The following is a 13,992-nucleotide window of genomic DNA, read 5'->3' as shown; positions in this document are numbered from 1 at the left end:
AAATCTAACCAGCTGACAATAATCCCTCCCCTCAAACTTCTTGGCTGTTATAAAAAATTGAACAGCATCCTGTAATTACATAGACTGATCAACCAAGTAGTTTTAAGGGACTCCCTCCTTGGACTCTAATTCTTTCATTCCCCATAATGCACCTGCTGGATACCAGGCATTGTGCTGGCACTGGAAGGGGGAAAGGAAGAGAGGAATAAAATGATGAAAAGCTATCCCAGCCCTCCATCAATTGGCAGTCCATCTAGCGTAACGCGCACACACACATTCGTCATAAGGCCCAAGAACATCCTTTCCACTCATCACACATCCCTAGTAATAAGAAAATTTTCCAAAAGGGTAAATAAGAATATAATGCTTCTTTAAAAATCACTGCAATTTCATCAACCACAGGTAAACAATGGTAATGAAAGGCATGGAAAGCCAAGAAAGATTAGGGAGATTTGCAAACCAAAGCAAGTCCTGCAAACGTGTTAGCTCAACATAGATCTCTCCTTTGGCTTCTCCTTTAGGGACCAACCCTGTACCAGACCCCCTTTTCATGGGGGAGTCCGTGTTGAGCTCACCTGATCTCAGCCCTCTTCAGATAGGCTCCAGCAGCCCAGCCAGGAACCACACAGGAAGGAGGGTTTCCAGGATCAGGGCTGGAGCATCATTATGGAGTTATCCGTAATAACTTACACAAAGAGAAAACCATGAACAATTTGTGCACTTGGTGGTATTTATTTCTTTCTTTTAACAAACTGCCTTTTGGGAAGAGAGTTGTCATAAGGGCAAATCAATCCTTTCAGAGGTGATTAAAATTGGGGGGGGGCACAACACTTTAGCTCACAGGTAGCCTACTCCTGAAACCCATTGTTTGGTCTTATGTGAGAGCTACATGCTCTATGTTGTAAGAAAAGAGAACAGAAACAATACTGAACCAAGGTTGCAGCTTCCACCAACATATCGTTGTGATCCACTAGGCAGAAAATGGTTCTATGCTTTTGTGTCTATGTGTATGCATAATTAGATGTACCTATAAGTTTAAATAGAGTAGTTCTCTGAGTGCCTTTATGTCAGTGCCCCCCCCCCATTTTTCTTCTTTGGGGGCCTTAAATTCCTAAATGTTCACTGTTCAGGTAGACACTAAGTCCACTGAGATGGACTCCCATTTCCTGGGCCTCTATGGGCGTTATTTGGACAAGATAGGAATGCCTCCAGTGATGAAGCCAGCCAGATTAACCAATCTCAGGACCACATGTTACATCTCTATTACATGTTACATCTCTATGGCCACTTTCAAGGAAGTCAGATTGGACTGTACCCACTGGCCTTGACCTATCTGGATCATGATGTTGCCCTGGTTGTGCCAGGGAACTGGATAAAGAGATGAGCCTGCTCATGCCTCAGCTGGTGGGAAGTGTCCCCCAAGGACTGGCTGGCCCAAGTGTTTGCCTAGGGTACTTAGCCACCAACTACTCCCACCACCCCAACCGGGGCCTGTCCTAGAGCCTAAGAACATTTTCAGCAGGAACACTGCTGGAGGGCTCCAATTGCCTCAGGAAAGGAACCTACAGTCCAAGTTTGGCCCAGCGAAGGCCACACACACTTTGTTCCACATCCAGGTCCCGATACCCAGGCTCTGAGAGGCTGTCCCCCATTGTGACCACTGCTTGCCCGGGGCTGAGGCTCGGCGCTGACCGGGTCGTAACTGCCAAGGGCTGGACAATGGGCACATCTGTCCTTTCTCTGAGGGATGAAAGCACCTAAGCAGACACGGCTCTGCCTTTTGTTACGGTTTTTTTTTCTTTCTTTCTTTTGTCAATGAAAGAAAGCCTCGGCATGTGGTAGCCGGGTGTACGTCCCACACTGGGGGCCTCCGCTTGCGTCCCCACCGAGCGCAAGGACCAGGTTCGATTCCAGATTGGAGCGTGATTGTGGGAAGCGGACAATCACTCCCAAAGCTGAATTGATTTTCAAATCTGGAGGCTTCTCGCGGGGACGCCGGGAAGAGGGCGTCCCTACGGGCCAAGCGGAGAGCAGCGCGCCTGGTCCACTCTGCAAGCGTCAGTCCTTCCCTCAAGCAGCGGCCTCTGGGTGCGTTACCAGGAGGGCCACAGAGAAGCCGCAGGAACAGCCCAAGCCTCGGGAGCCCCACCAGCACCCAGAAGTTAGCGTGGGAACCCGCCAGGGCGCTCCCCACCCCCAACACACACACACACACACACACACACACACACACACACACACACGCCCAGGTACTCGCGGAGCGGCGCGGCGCCTTAATTATCAGCTGCGACGAAGAAGGACCCAGGCGGCGGGGGACTACGAGGTATGGCCGGGGCCAGAACTCTTGGCACGAGCGTTCCCCTCTCCGGCTCACGGAGGAGGAAGGGTGGGCAAAGGGGCCACAGTCCCCAAGCGGACCAAGACATTTAAGATATTTGCTTCTCCTCCCTCCAAAACAGCCAAGCACCTGAAGGTGAGAGCAGGGGCTCCCAGAAGCCCTTTGGGAAACAAAGCTTGGGTAGGTCAGGGTGGAAGGAGTAACGACACAAGCTGAGGCTCCCCGGGCAGCCGACACCGAGTGGCAGCAACTGGAGAGAGGGGTGAGGACTTTGCAGCCTTGGCACACCACCCGGGATGGGAGCCGGAGCCCGGCGGGTGCTCAGAGCCGAGAGGCGCGCGAGTCTCCGCGGGTTGCGTTGGCGGCCCCGGGTCGCGCTCCCCGCCAGGCCTTCGCACGTGCGCGCCGGCCCAGGGCCACCCGGCGCCGCTGTTAGGGCGCGGGGCCCCCCTGCATCGTTCGTACGGGGACGTCACGGGCCGCGCGCGCGGGGGCTGAGGGGGCGGGGCCGAGCCGCGCGCCTGCGCGCTGAGCCCCGCGGGCGTGAGGGCGGGCCGCGGCGGCGGCGGCGGCGGCGGCGGCGGCGGCGGCAGCGGCGGCGGCGGCGGCGGCGGAACCGCGGCCACAGAGTCTGCAACAGTAACCGAGCCATGGCTGGAGCTGGCCAGCGGCGCGGGCAAGCAGCAGCCGCGGAAGACGCGCGGACTGCGTCAGGGGAGCCGGGAGCCTCAGAATCCTAAGAAGGAGAGGGGCGAGAGGGGGCCAGGGGCGGGCGGGCTGGGGGCGCCGCGCTCGCCCACCGGCACGGATCCTTTTTGGAAATTAATATTTAAAAAAAAGCCGAGGACGCAGAGGGGAAGGTGGGGGCAAGAGGGAAGGCGAGATATACAGAAAGGGAGACAGAGCCCCAGAGCGAGAGGAAGGCAGGCGGGCAGGCGACAGTCGCCAGCAGCCGATGTGAAGACCGGACTGCGCGCGCCCTTCGCCGCCTCTGCCCGGCCTCATCGATGTTGTGTCCGCCGCCCGCTCGCCCGGATCACGATGAACGCGCAGCTGACCATGGAGGCGATCGGCGAGCTGCACGGGGTGAGCCATGAGCCGGTGCCCGCTCCTGCCGACCTCCTGGGCGGCAGTCCCCACGCGCGAAGCTCCGTGGCGCACCGTGGCAGCCACCTGCCCCCCGCGCACCCGCGTTCCATGGGCATGGCGTCCTTGCTGGACGGCGGCGGCGGCGGCGGCGATTACCACCACCACCACCGGGCCCCCGAGCACAGCCTGGCTGGCCCCCTGCACCCCACCATGACCATGGCCTGCGAGACTCCCCCAGGTATGAGCATGCCCACCACCTACACCACCTTAACCCCTCTGCAGCCGCTGCCGCCCATCTCCACCGTCTCGGACAAGTTCCCTCACCATCACCACCACCACCACCACCATCACCATCCGCACCACCACCAGCGCCTGGCGGGCAACGTGAGCGGTAGCTTCACGCTCATGCGGGACGAGCGCGGGCTGGCCTCTATGAATAACCTCTATACCCCCTACCACAAGGACGTGGCCGGCATGGGCCAGAGCCTCTCGCCCCTCTCCAGCTCCGGTCTCAGCGGCATCCACAACTCCCAGCAAGGGCTCCCTCACTATGCCCACCCGGGCGCCGCCATGCCCACTGACAAGATGCTCACCCCGAACGGCTTTGAAGCCCACCACCCGGCCATGCTCGGCCGTCACGGGGAGCAGCACCTCACGCCCACCTCGGCCGGCATGGTGCCCATAAACGGCCTTCCTCCGCACCACCCCCACGCCCACCTGAACGCCCAGGGCCACGGGCAGCTCCTGGGCACGGCCCGGGAGCCCAACCCTTCGGTGACCGGAGCACAGGTCAGCAATGGAAGTAATTCAGGGCAGATGGAAGAGATCAATACCAAAGAGGTGGCGCAGCGTATCACCACCGAGCTCAAGCGCTACAGCATCCCACAGGCCATCTTCGCGCAGAGGGTGCTCTGCCGCTCCCAAGGGACCCTCTCGGACCTGCTGCGCAACCCCAAACCCTGGAGCAAACTCAAGTCCGGCCGGGAGACCTTCCGGAGGATGTGGAAGTGGCTGCAGGAGCCGGAGTTCCAGCGGATGTCTGCGCTCCGCTTAGCAGGTGAGCGGGCCAAGGAGCTGGGCGCGTGGGGAGATGAGGGATTGGGGAAGTGAAGAGACCGAAGGAAGGAGGGAAAAAGAGAGCTGGGCACGCATCATTCCGTTCTCCTTTCCCTCAGGGTAGGCGGGGGGAGTAGTTCCCCGGGCCTGGAAAAGCCAGCGCACGGCTGCCAGGAGCAGACCGCCTCCTCCGGGACTCAGTGCATCGGGCTGTGGTAGGCTCCGGGAGCTGAGTGGTACGGCCTGGGCGTGTGCGGGGACGCATGTGTGCTCGGAGACGGTGCTGGAAGCGGTCACCGCCGGAGGCGAAGAGAAGCCACCCCCCCACCCCCGCACCTGGCGGCACACGGTCTGTGTGTCGCGTCTCAGTTAGGCACTCCGGGTTTGGGAAGAGGGAGGCGATGCGTGTGTGCAATTGCGCGCAAATGCTGTCAGTTAGTACCCCTGGCGTAGACCCCGGAGTTGGGTTGGAAAGTGACGGAGCCGCCCGCCCACGTTTGGCTGAACTTGGTGCGGCGACCCCCTCCCGCGCTCACTCTATTGGCGCGGGGCAGGGGTGGGAGGGATGCGGAGCACACTCTGAGGGCTCCGTAAAAGGCTCCGAAGCCGCGGGAAGGTGTGTGTTTGGCAACGAAGCTGTTTAAGAGTTAGCCCGCGTTCAGCCGTGGTAACCGGCTGTGGAAAGGAGAGGAAGGCAGACGGTTCGGAGGTAAGGGTGAGGGCAGCGGAGCAGCCAGGGAGCTTACGGCTGAGCCCACGGACCGCCTTTGCTGCCGACTCCTTTACGACTTCACATTTCGTTTTATTCCTCTGCGTGATGTTTCGAATGAATCCCCATGCATGGGGATGGGAATGTGAACATGGCCCCCAAGTCTGTGAGCAGAGGTCTCGCGGCCCGAAACCCCGAGGTCCGGGCGTTTCCGAGTTGAGCGGGAAGGTCTGCGGGCGCTAGCAGCCCGCCGGCGCCTCGCCTGCTCAGCCCCTCTAAGCCAAGGTGCAAGGGAGGCGCCGGGAAGCTAGCGAGGGGACCGCTTAGCCCCGGCCGGATCACACCAGAGATTTCAAGCTGATTCGGCGACCCCCGAGGGCAGAGGACACTCGGGGAGGTAGAGCCAAGGGCAGTCGAGGGCGGACACGGTTTGATGAGACCCCGCCGACTTGATTGACTCCTGGGTCCCTGCTACTCCCCCGCCCCAGCCTCAGCCTGGTGCCCTGGCCCGAGTCCTGGCGAAGAGAGAGGTAAAAGCCGGAATGAGGGTTTGTTAATTAACTGATCGTTCTCCATTAATTCGTCCCTGGAGAATGAGAGACAGTCAATCCGCTCAGAGCCGGGGGCACTGAGCCGTTTCACAGTCTAAAATCAAAGCGAGAGGCGAGAGCCCCCTCCCCCACCTCTTGCGGGCCAATGAGGAGCTAGAGGGAGGCAGGTGCCGGCGTGCCAGTGAGCCAGAAGCCGGAGCCGGAGCCGGAGCCGGAGCGGAAGCCACCCCAAAGCACTCCGTGGGTCTGGGCGCCGGTGGCCTCCCTCCCCGCGCCGTCCTGGAGGAGCCTCTGCCCCGCCAAGTTTTCAGTCCGAGCCCTGTGCCTACCGATTCCAAGCAAAATCCCCACGCAGGCTGTTGCAGCTTATGCCTGGAAGTCAGCGAAGTGGTGATAGGACAGGAAGGGTAAGGGAGAGGTTGACAGAGGTGCCCGCTGGGGCTCCCGCGAATCCATTCCCGAGCCCTGTGTGCATCCACCCTATCGCGTCCCACCTCTGTGAGCTGACCGAGACTCAAGGGCAGCTCAAGTTCCAGAAGGGGTGGGAGAAACAGATGCCCTTCTCCCCGACTGCTCCGCAGCTGCCGGCGCCCAAGGTAGTCAGTGCCTTTTGGCTGGCTCACCTCAGTCTAGCGCCCCGCTTCAGAACCTTGAACCCAGGCAGTGCTCACACAGGCTTACCAGTTGGGTGGGGAGAAATGGAGGTAAGGGGTGGAAATGAAGGGAGATTTCCCACCCAGGGAAGTATGTTACCACCTCCCCACACCTAGTGAAGGCACTTGATGGAGACTTCAATGACTGCCATTCCCCACTGCCCCCTGTCATGCCCTGGAAAGTCAGACTGACAGGTTCTGTTCAGAGACAACCGGCAGCCCTGGAAACCCGGCCTAGCGCGACCAGCGCGAGCCCTCTGACCTACTGGCGTGGGCGCCTCAGTACCGTTTGAAGGGGTAGCACTAGTACTGCCACCCTCCTATGGGAGGCGTGGGCTGCTTGCCAGCCAGGGCCAGCACTCCTGTACTCCCTGGACCCAGGAGGTCATCTAAGGGGTGACAGTCTGGCACCCAACAGCCTAAGGCGAGTCACGGTCGCCCGGGGCACGTGACTTTTTGGGGGTAGAAAAAAGGAAAATCAGAGACTCTAGCAGGGCTAGCTTTGGCGCCCAACCCCAAGTGGAATCCGCATCCTAAGACCCGGATGGAGCGTCGAATGTTTAATTTTCCTTTCTTTAACTTAATTGAAAGGGTGGGAAAGGCTGGCATGGGAGTTCTTGCAGAGTGAGCCTAACTGGGAGCAATCCATTACCCTGCAGGAACTACGACTTACTTTAAAATCACTGAAATCACTGAGCGGGTCCTTTAACATTTTCCTTTGGGGATGGGGTAAGGAGGGAGTGAGGCTGTTTCCTGAACTCTCCGAATCCAATTGCAGACTTACTCGCATTTCAGGTTACTTTGGCCAAGGCTGTGGGACATTGCCTCGACCTCCTCTCCTTCAGCCTTCACCTACAGAGGTGCCCCTTGCAGTTCGGCTCACTGTTGCACTAAAGACCCCTCAACCTTGTCCCTATCCCTTGGGGAGTTTCCTTCACTCCTTGGCGAAGAATGGCTTCTCCATGCTCTTTCTGGTTACACCAGGTGCCACGAAGCCTGTTGCAGGGTGTCAAAACCTCCACACTGGGCAGCATGCTTGGGGAGGTGCCTTCTCCTTACAAAATTATGTCAGCTTGGTAGAAGACAGGAGGAAATTCTCACTAAATTAACTACCTTTAAAAAAATCAATACGTGTTCCCTCAGTGTAATACTTGCTGCTGCCCCATTAAAGTACAGTACAACTAGGCTCCCTGCAGCATCTCATCCGAGGTGAGGTGGATGGGCTGGACTGTATGGGTGGGTGGGCGCCTGGCCTCTGACGTGGGCATCTATTAAGACTTGAAGAGATTAGTTTTCAATTAAAGATTTCAGAAGGCTTTGGCCACAGTAGGGAAGCTGTCAGCCTTTGAAGAGGCTGCAACACACACCCACCACAGAGTACAGCACAGTACCTCAGAACGCAGGAGGCAAGTCCCAGTGGGTTTGGGCAGGGGCAGGTGCTGGGCCTCTCTAACCCTAGGGTACCTGAAGGAAGGGTACCTCCAAACATCACTGGAGAGCCTATACCCGGGATTGTGCCCCCTTCCTGTCCGGAATTTGCCCCAGAATGGCCTGAAGGAGAGCCTGAGCCTGGGAGAGGGTGGGAGTGGGGGAAGGGATGTCCAGCCAGGAGGTGACCATGAGAAAGTCTCACAGGGACCAACCTGGACTGTGTTTGCCATAAGTGGCCTTGTGGTCTGGTTGATTGATAACTGGCCTCCACGCAAGTCCATTTGCTTTTTGTTAATATTTATCCCAGCCGGTGACATTTCAACTGTCCCGTTCCCCACCCCCTTCCCTAGGCCAAGTGAGCCAAGAAGGAGTGCTGTGCTGGGCCTTGGGAACCTCACTTCCCCAAATCTCAAAGACCCCCCAGCCAGGAGAAAAACCGAACTGGGCATTTGGGACTCCAGAACTGAAAGGTTTCCTGGGCCCAAAAGAAGACACCAAGTAGACTGGTTCCCTCATGCCCCACTTCTCACACAGTGCAGCTGCTCCCAGCGGGCGGTTCTAACAAAGGGCCTGTGGGGCGAGGCCAACCACATCCGCTAGCTAGCAGCCCAGAAGCCAGAGGGACTGCCCAGGGTGGAGGGGAAGATGCACCTCCTCCAGAGGCTTGGTGTGGCCTCCTCCTGAATGTGCAGTGGTGGGGCAGCCAGTTATCAGGAAGAGTCCCAAAGAATCTTCATCCTCTCAGGGTGAATGGTGGCCATGTGCCCAGGAAGTTGGCTGGGCACCCCCACCCCAGCACACACACACACACACACACACACACACACACCAGCACAGCAGGATACCAAAAATTTTCACCCCAGTCACCAAAAAACTCTGCATGGGCCCTTCTCTGAGCCCATGCCTGACACCTTGAGGGCTGGGGGTCAATAGTTCCTTCTTGCAGTCCCCACTAGGGAGCACAAACCACAGTGAAGGGAGGAAGGAATGCCTAGTGTTAAGAAGTGTGCATATGGTGAAGTTTGGAGTTGACTGTTTGACGAGAGTAGGAAGACCTGCTTCTGACGCTTGAGGAGACCTGGTGGTTATTGTGTGGGGACTCTAGTGTCAGCACATGAAGGATGACTGCCTGAGACAAATAACCACATTCTGAAGACAGCTGGCTGTCCTGCCAGTGGGTGCAACCCCAAACCCCTTGGAAATGCCCAAAAGGTGATGAGGGTCAGTTAGAGTGACCCACTGGCCCCAGGGCTGTAGTGGTCACTAGAGACCCAGGCCCTGCCATAGCTACGTTTCACCTGAGACTTGGGACAGACTGTGCCAACAAAGCAGTTATATTGTAGCAGCAAAGCAACTCAAAGCCCAGGCTGCATCTTTCTTCATCTTCAAGCTTTGATCATCAGTGCCCTGCAGGGAGCTGGAATCTTGTCCTCCCAGATGCCCTCCATTGGGCTCACCTTCCCCCAGTAGCCTGATGGGCTGTGTGCTGCAGTAGCTCCGCACGCCCCCTGTGGGCTGCCACCGGCCGCCAAGCAAGCTCTTGGTTCAACATGCTATGGAGAGGAAAGGGATGCTTGCTATGGCTTTGTTTTTACATCCTTGTCCTAGTGATTAGCAAAACAGTTATTTTTTGATAGAAAAGGGGTGGGAAGGAGGAAATCTATCTTGGTCCTCACTGATGTCTAGGTATTACCCCATTGATGAAACAAAATTGCCATCCCCCCGCCAAAGTACACCCCAACTCTGACCTCTCTAAACAAGATGTGTATTTGGATTTTCTATCCAAATTATACTTTTGCTGGCATGTTTTTATCTGAGCAAAGCACGGTCAGCGTAGAGAAGGCAATCCTGTGTTGGAGGTTGCGGCTGGAGGATGTAGTACTGGGAACCTGGATTAGTGATTCCTTTGTTTTGTTGTTTCCCCCTCTAGCTAACTGACGGGGAGTCGGGGAGTCGGGAGGGAGGCTGCCCTGAGGCTTTGAGCTTGGAGGGCTTTGTGTCCTCTGGGTGGGGTGGGTGAAAGGGCCTCCGGAGGCCCACCAGCCCAGAGCCTTGGTGCGCCGTCAGGACCCTGGACAGGGCCCCGCCAGCGCCTGCCTGGTCGCGTTGTCTCCTCGCTGCTGGAAAGTGGGTAGGATGCCTTTGAAGAGTTGTACTAAGGAAGCAAAAACTAACAGCTAATATTCTGAAGTTTATGAGAAATCTCGAGGCCCCGCCAGGAATATACACCAGCACAGTCAAGTAATCAAAAAGATCAAACCTATCCTCGTCGATCAGATGATTGATCTTTTCTTCCCTCTCCCGCAGCTTTCTATGTATGTCTGAGTACATGCTCACACCTGCTTATAAAAATCGGAATTCGAGTCCCTATGGGTGTGACAGGGGTTGGATCATTAAGCTAAAACGTTCAATTCAGTCACTTTGATCCGTGCTGAGGAAAATCTATAGTCATCTCTAATCTACGAGGTCTTTAAGAAGGTTGTTACACGAGCTGTTTTGATGTCATCATTTCCACATTCATGGCAAATTCAGCTAATCAAAAAGACATTGCTACCCAAAGTTCTCAGAAGGAATAGTTCTTACAGAGTGTAACTGTAAAATTTATTCTTGATTTCCTTGTAATAAAGAAAATCCTCAAGTCTGATGGAGTTGGGTAATTTAAAAAGAGGTTCTCTGTGTTTTGCTCCTCAAAATCCATAGTTAGAAGCCTTGCGCTTCAAGTAAGTGCTCAGTGCTTTTTGTGGACTCTGCATTTTGGAATAAACACTAACTTAATGCTTTAAATCAACCAAGGAGCCTTGATGGATTGGATGAGAAGTGGATAGTTTCATTTCAGTTAAAACAGCAGAATTTCCACACTTTTGGTAAAATGGAATGGTCCCCAGCCTAGGGTAGAAATAGAAGAAGGGTCTTATTGAAGTCATGGCAGTTAGGATAGATTTCTCATAATTCTGAATAAAAGTGTTCAACAAGTATTCATTAAATACTATTTTCATCATGTCTCTATTTAAATAAGATGAATAAGCACCTTTGGGAGAAGAAAACCACCTTATTTCTACATAAAAAGTGTCAGCCTCCTACAGTTCAGTAAAAAGAAAAAGCGGATTTCTAATGTGTATGAATTTACTGCACAATCATAAATCCCTATCTTCTACCAATAGATTTGCACAGGTTTTTATTTTGTGACAAGTAAGTTAATACCAATAAGGTTTAATTTCCTCTTGAAGTGATAAGATTGGATTACATGACTAGACCAGTCATAAGACAGTCTGATGATTTTGATACAAACATGGGAATTTATGTTTTACCACTGTGTCTTGATATAGAATCATCTATTGTTCCTCTCAAAAGATGTTACATTATCATAAAGTTGGAAAAAATAGCTTCTAGAATTTTTCTTCTCCTTTAGATGAAACAATTTGATAAAACAACAGCTGAACAGAAACCAGTCCTTGAAATACTACCCATCCAATTTTTCGTGGCATTTGATAAGAAGGAGCTTGTGTCTGTTGTGTATGTTCATTAGGTACTGAACTAGAACATAAATGTTCTCCTTTAATATTCTATTTCAGTGACTCCCACATCTTACTCCATGTTGGAATAACTTAGGGATTTTTACAAATATGATTCCTAGCTAAAACCCAGGGCACTGACCTAGGCATTGGGATTTTTAAGAACTCCGGTGATTTTAATGAGCAGCAGAGTTGAGGAGACACTAATTTATGTGGTAATTACTATTATTTTCCCTGTTTCTATGTTCATTAAGGTTACATAACTTATCTCTGGTAACACAACTGGAAAGCACTGGTACCCGGAACTCATCTTTCCCAGCTCAAAACCCTAGAACCCTCTTACTCTCCACGCTGTGCCTACTAGTACAGACCCACCAGATCAGTGGACCTAGAATGTGGAGATGTCTGACTTACTGTCATAAACACCTGACTAGAAAGTGTCTGCATAATAAACGTCTTGAAATTGGAGAGTCTTCCTCTGGGACTCTCAAGGAAAGTTACATATGGAAACTTATTTCTTTTTTACTCAAAACTTATAAGAGATACTTCTTATTGCTCTCTTTTTAAGAAGCAGCCAGAGGAAATGTAAGGCAGAATGAGAGGTAGACGTGGAACCCGAGTCTCCGTATCCATTTGTTCACTTAAACAATTATTGATGGGCAAGACCCAATGGTTAGATGTGTTCTGTGGGTAGGACTGGTCCATTGGGACTCCTGCCTGGAGGAGGGCCCAAAGGCCCAAACCTCCCATACTTTCAGGGCATTGGTGTTCTGAGATCTGTACTTGCACAGCAATTACATTTCTTTGCTTCAGATCAGTGCCTATATTGCTATTCCACGCTTGCCTGCTACTCATGTTTTAGGACTCCACACTAAAAAATAATAATTTAAGTAAAACTCTGTGCACAAATTGGCAATCATCCAGAGGACAACTTACAATTTCCCTCAAACACTGGGTGTTTCCAGTTATCCATGTCTCTCATCTTCCTTCGCATATGCCATAGGGTACTCAGAATCGACAGTTTCTGAAATCACTACTTTCGTTTTTGCATCTGGTGATGATCTCATAGTCCCAAAGAGAGGTTATCAAAGGAACACAATAAACTATGAGCTTTTCGCTTTCTTTCCTGTCTTCTAAAACAGATCAATGGCAGGGGAAATTAAATAAATAAACGAGCGAAGCGCGCCACCTAGTGACCTCCGTGCTCACTGCAGATGAGGTGCGTGAGAGGAGTGGCTAACGCGATTCAAGTATTGATGGAGTCACAAAAATCGTTCATTAAGGCAATTTAATCTTTGCTATTAAATGTCCTTTCAATTCATTTGGGATAATTAAGATGCAGTTAAAGTGATTAAATTCTAATTACTTATGCTAGACAAAGACATATTTGTCACACTAATGCGGTTAACTAAGGACTCAGAAAGAAAGTTAACATTTACTTCAAATGATGCAACTGGAAAAATCAGTTCCTCTTTTCATCATTAATCCACCGAGCCGGGTGATTATGTAATGGCACTACAAGCTCATTAAGTAGGGGAAGTGCTGATTAAAATGACTGCTAGGAGGAAAACCTGAACCAGGAGCGCCTCAATAGTTTGGTTAGCATCCCAAGCAAAATTTCATGGTGTTCTTTCCCTCCATGTCCCTCATCCCAAAGTAATAAGCAACTCCTGAGTTTTGTCATGACATTTTAAAAGGAGCATTTCAGAGAAAGCCCTTATTGTGAGCCTACAGACATTGTTATTTTTCAGTGCTAAAGGATATTTTTAAGTGCTAAATGGATGCTCAGCACAGGGAGGAGCTAGTCAGATGGGCTGGGAAGGGAACTCCTGGAGCACACACCTCCAGAATGAAGATTTCCACTGAAGGTTTCTGAGGCCACCTCCCTTCATGTAAGCACCCTTCATAGTAAGCAGTCCCTCCCCGCCTCCCTAGTTCCACTGCTACTGCCTTTGGTGCAGGAGGACAGATTCCTCTGCACAGGATCATGCCACATTTGATTATTATGCACACTCTGAAGACCGCTAAGTATATCTCAGGTGCAAATAAGTCTTATTCAGTATTCTTCTGCATGCTCATGTAAAGCCATCTGAGATTATAAACCATTAGGTTACTGAGGCTATTTTACTGTAATGCCCACAAACAGTTCCCAGCCTCTTTGATGGCTTAATTATAAGTGCTGGTTGGGACACCTGGGTGGCTCAGCATTTGAGCATCTGCCTTTGGCTCAGAACATGATACTGGAGTCCTGGGATTGAGTCCCACATCAGGCTCCCTGCATGGAGCCTGCTTCTCCCACTGCCTGTGTCTCTGCCTCTCTCTCTCTCTCCCTCTATGTCTCTCATGAATAAATAAATAAAATCTTTTTTAAAAAATTGTAAGTGCTGGAAAGAAGAAGATGAATTGAAACAACTGAATTTGAAGTTTGCCTTCCTCGAAAAAATGGCTTCCTAAGGCAGTGCTTAGCATTTGCCTGGTGTGGGGAGGATGATCTGAGGACAAAGGTGGTCAGTCATAAAATTGAGGATTATTTTTGCCAAGAGATAGGTGTCTTTTAGTACTATTAAATTTGTATACTCAAAATCATAAATGTGGAAATTGCATCTTTCCCCTCTATCCCATTGGAATTCAGTATTATCCTTGTTTCTTTCAT

At 52.5% G+C, this 13,992-nt stretch overlaps 1 protein-coding gene across 1 annotated transcript in view; it reads left to right on the top strand.

Moving 5' to 3' along the window:
• Positions 1-3,129: 3,129 nt before the first annotated feature.
• ONECUT1 (one cut homeobox 1) overlaps positions 3,130-13,992 on the top strand; it is a 40,832-nt gene continuing 29,969 nt past the window's right edge. The window contains exon 1 of the mRNA XM_038580457.1: positions 3,130-4,484. Coding sequence (XP_038436385.1) covers positions 3,380-4,484 — 1,105 coding nt within the window. The 5' untranslated portion in view covers positions 3,130-3,379. The remainder of the gene's footprint in view (positions 4,485-13,992) is intronic.

The sequence above is a fragment of the Canis lupus genome, chromosome 30 (genome assembly GCF_011100685.1).
Source record: "Canis lupus familiaris isolate Mischka breed German Shepherd chromosome 30, alternate assembly UU_Cfam_GSD_1.0, whole genome shotgun sequence".
NCBI lineage: Eukaryota > Metazoa > Chordata > Mammalia > Carnivora > Canidae > Canis > Canis lupus.
This window is presented reverse-complemented; position numbering and strand designations above follow the sequence as displayed.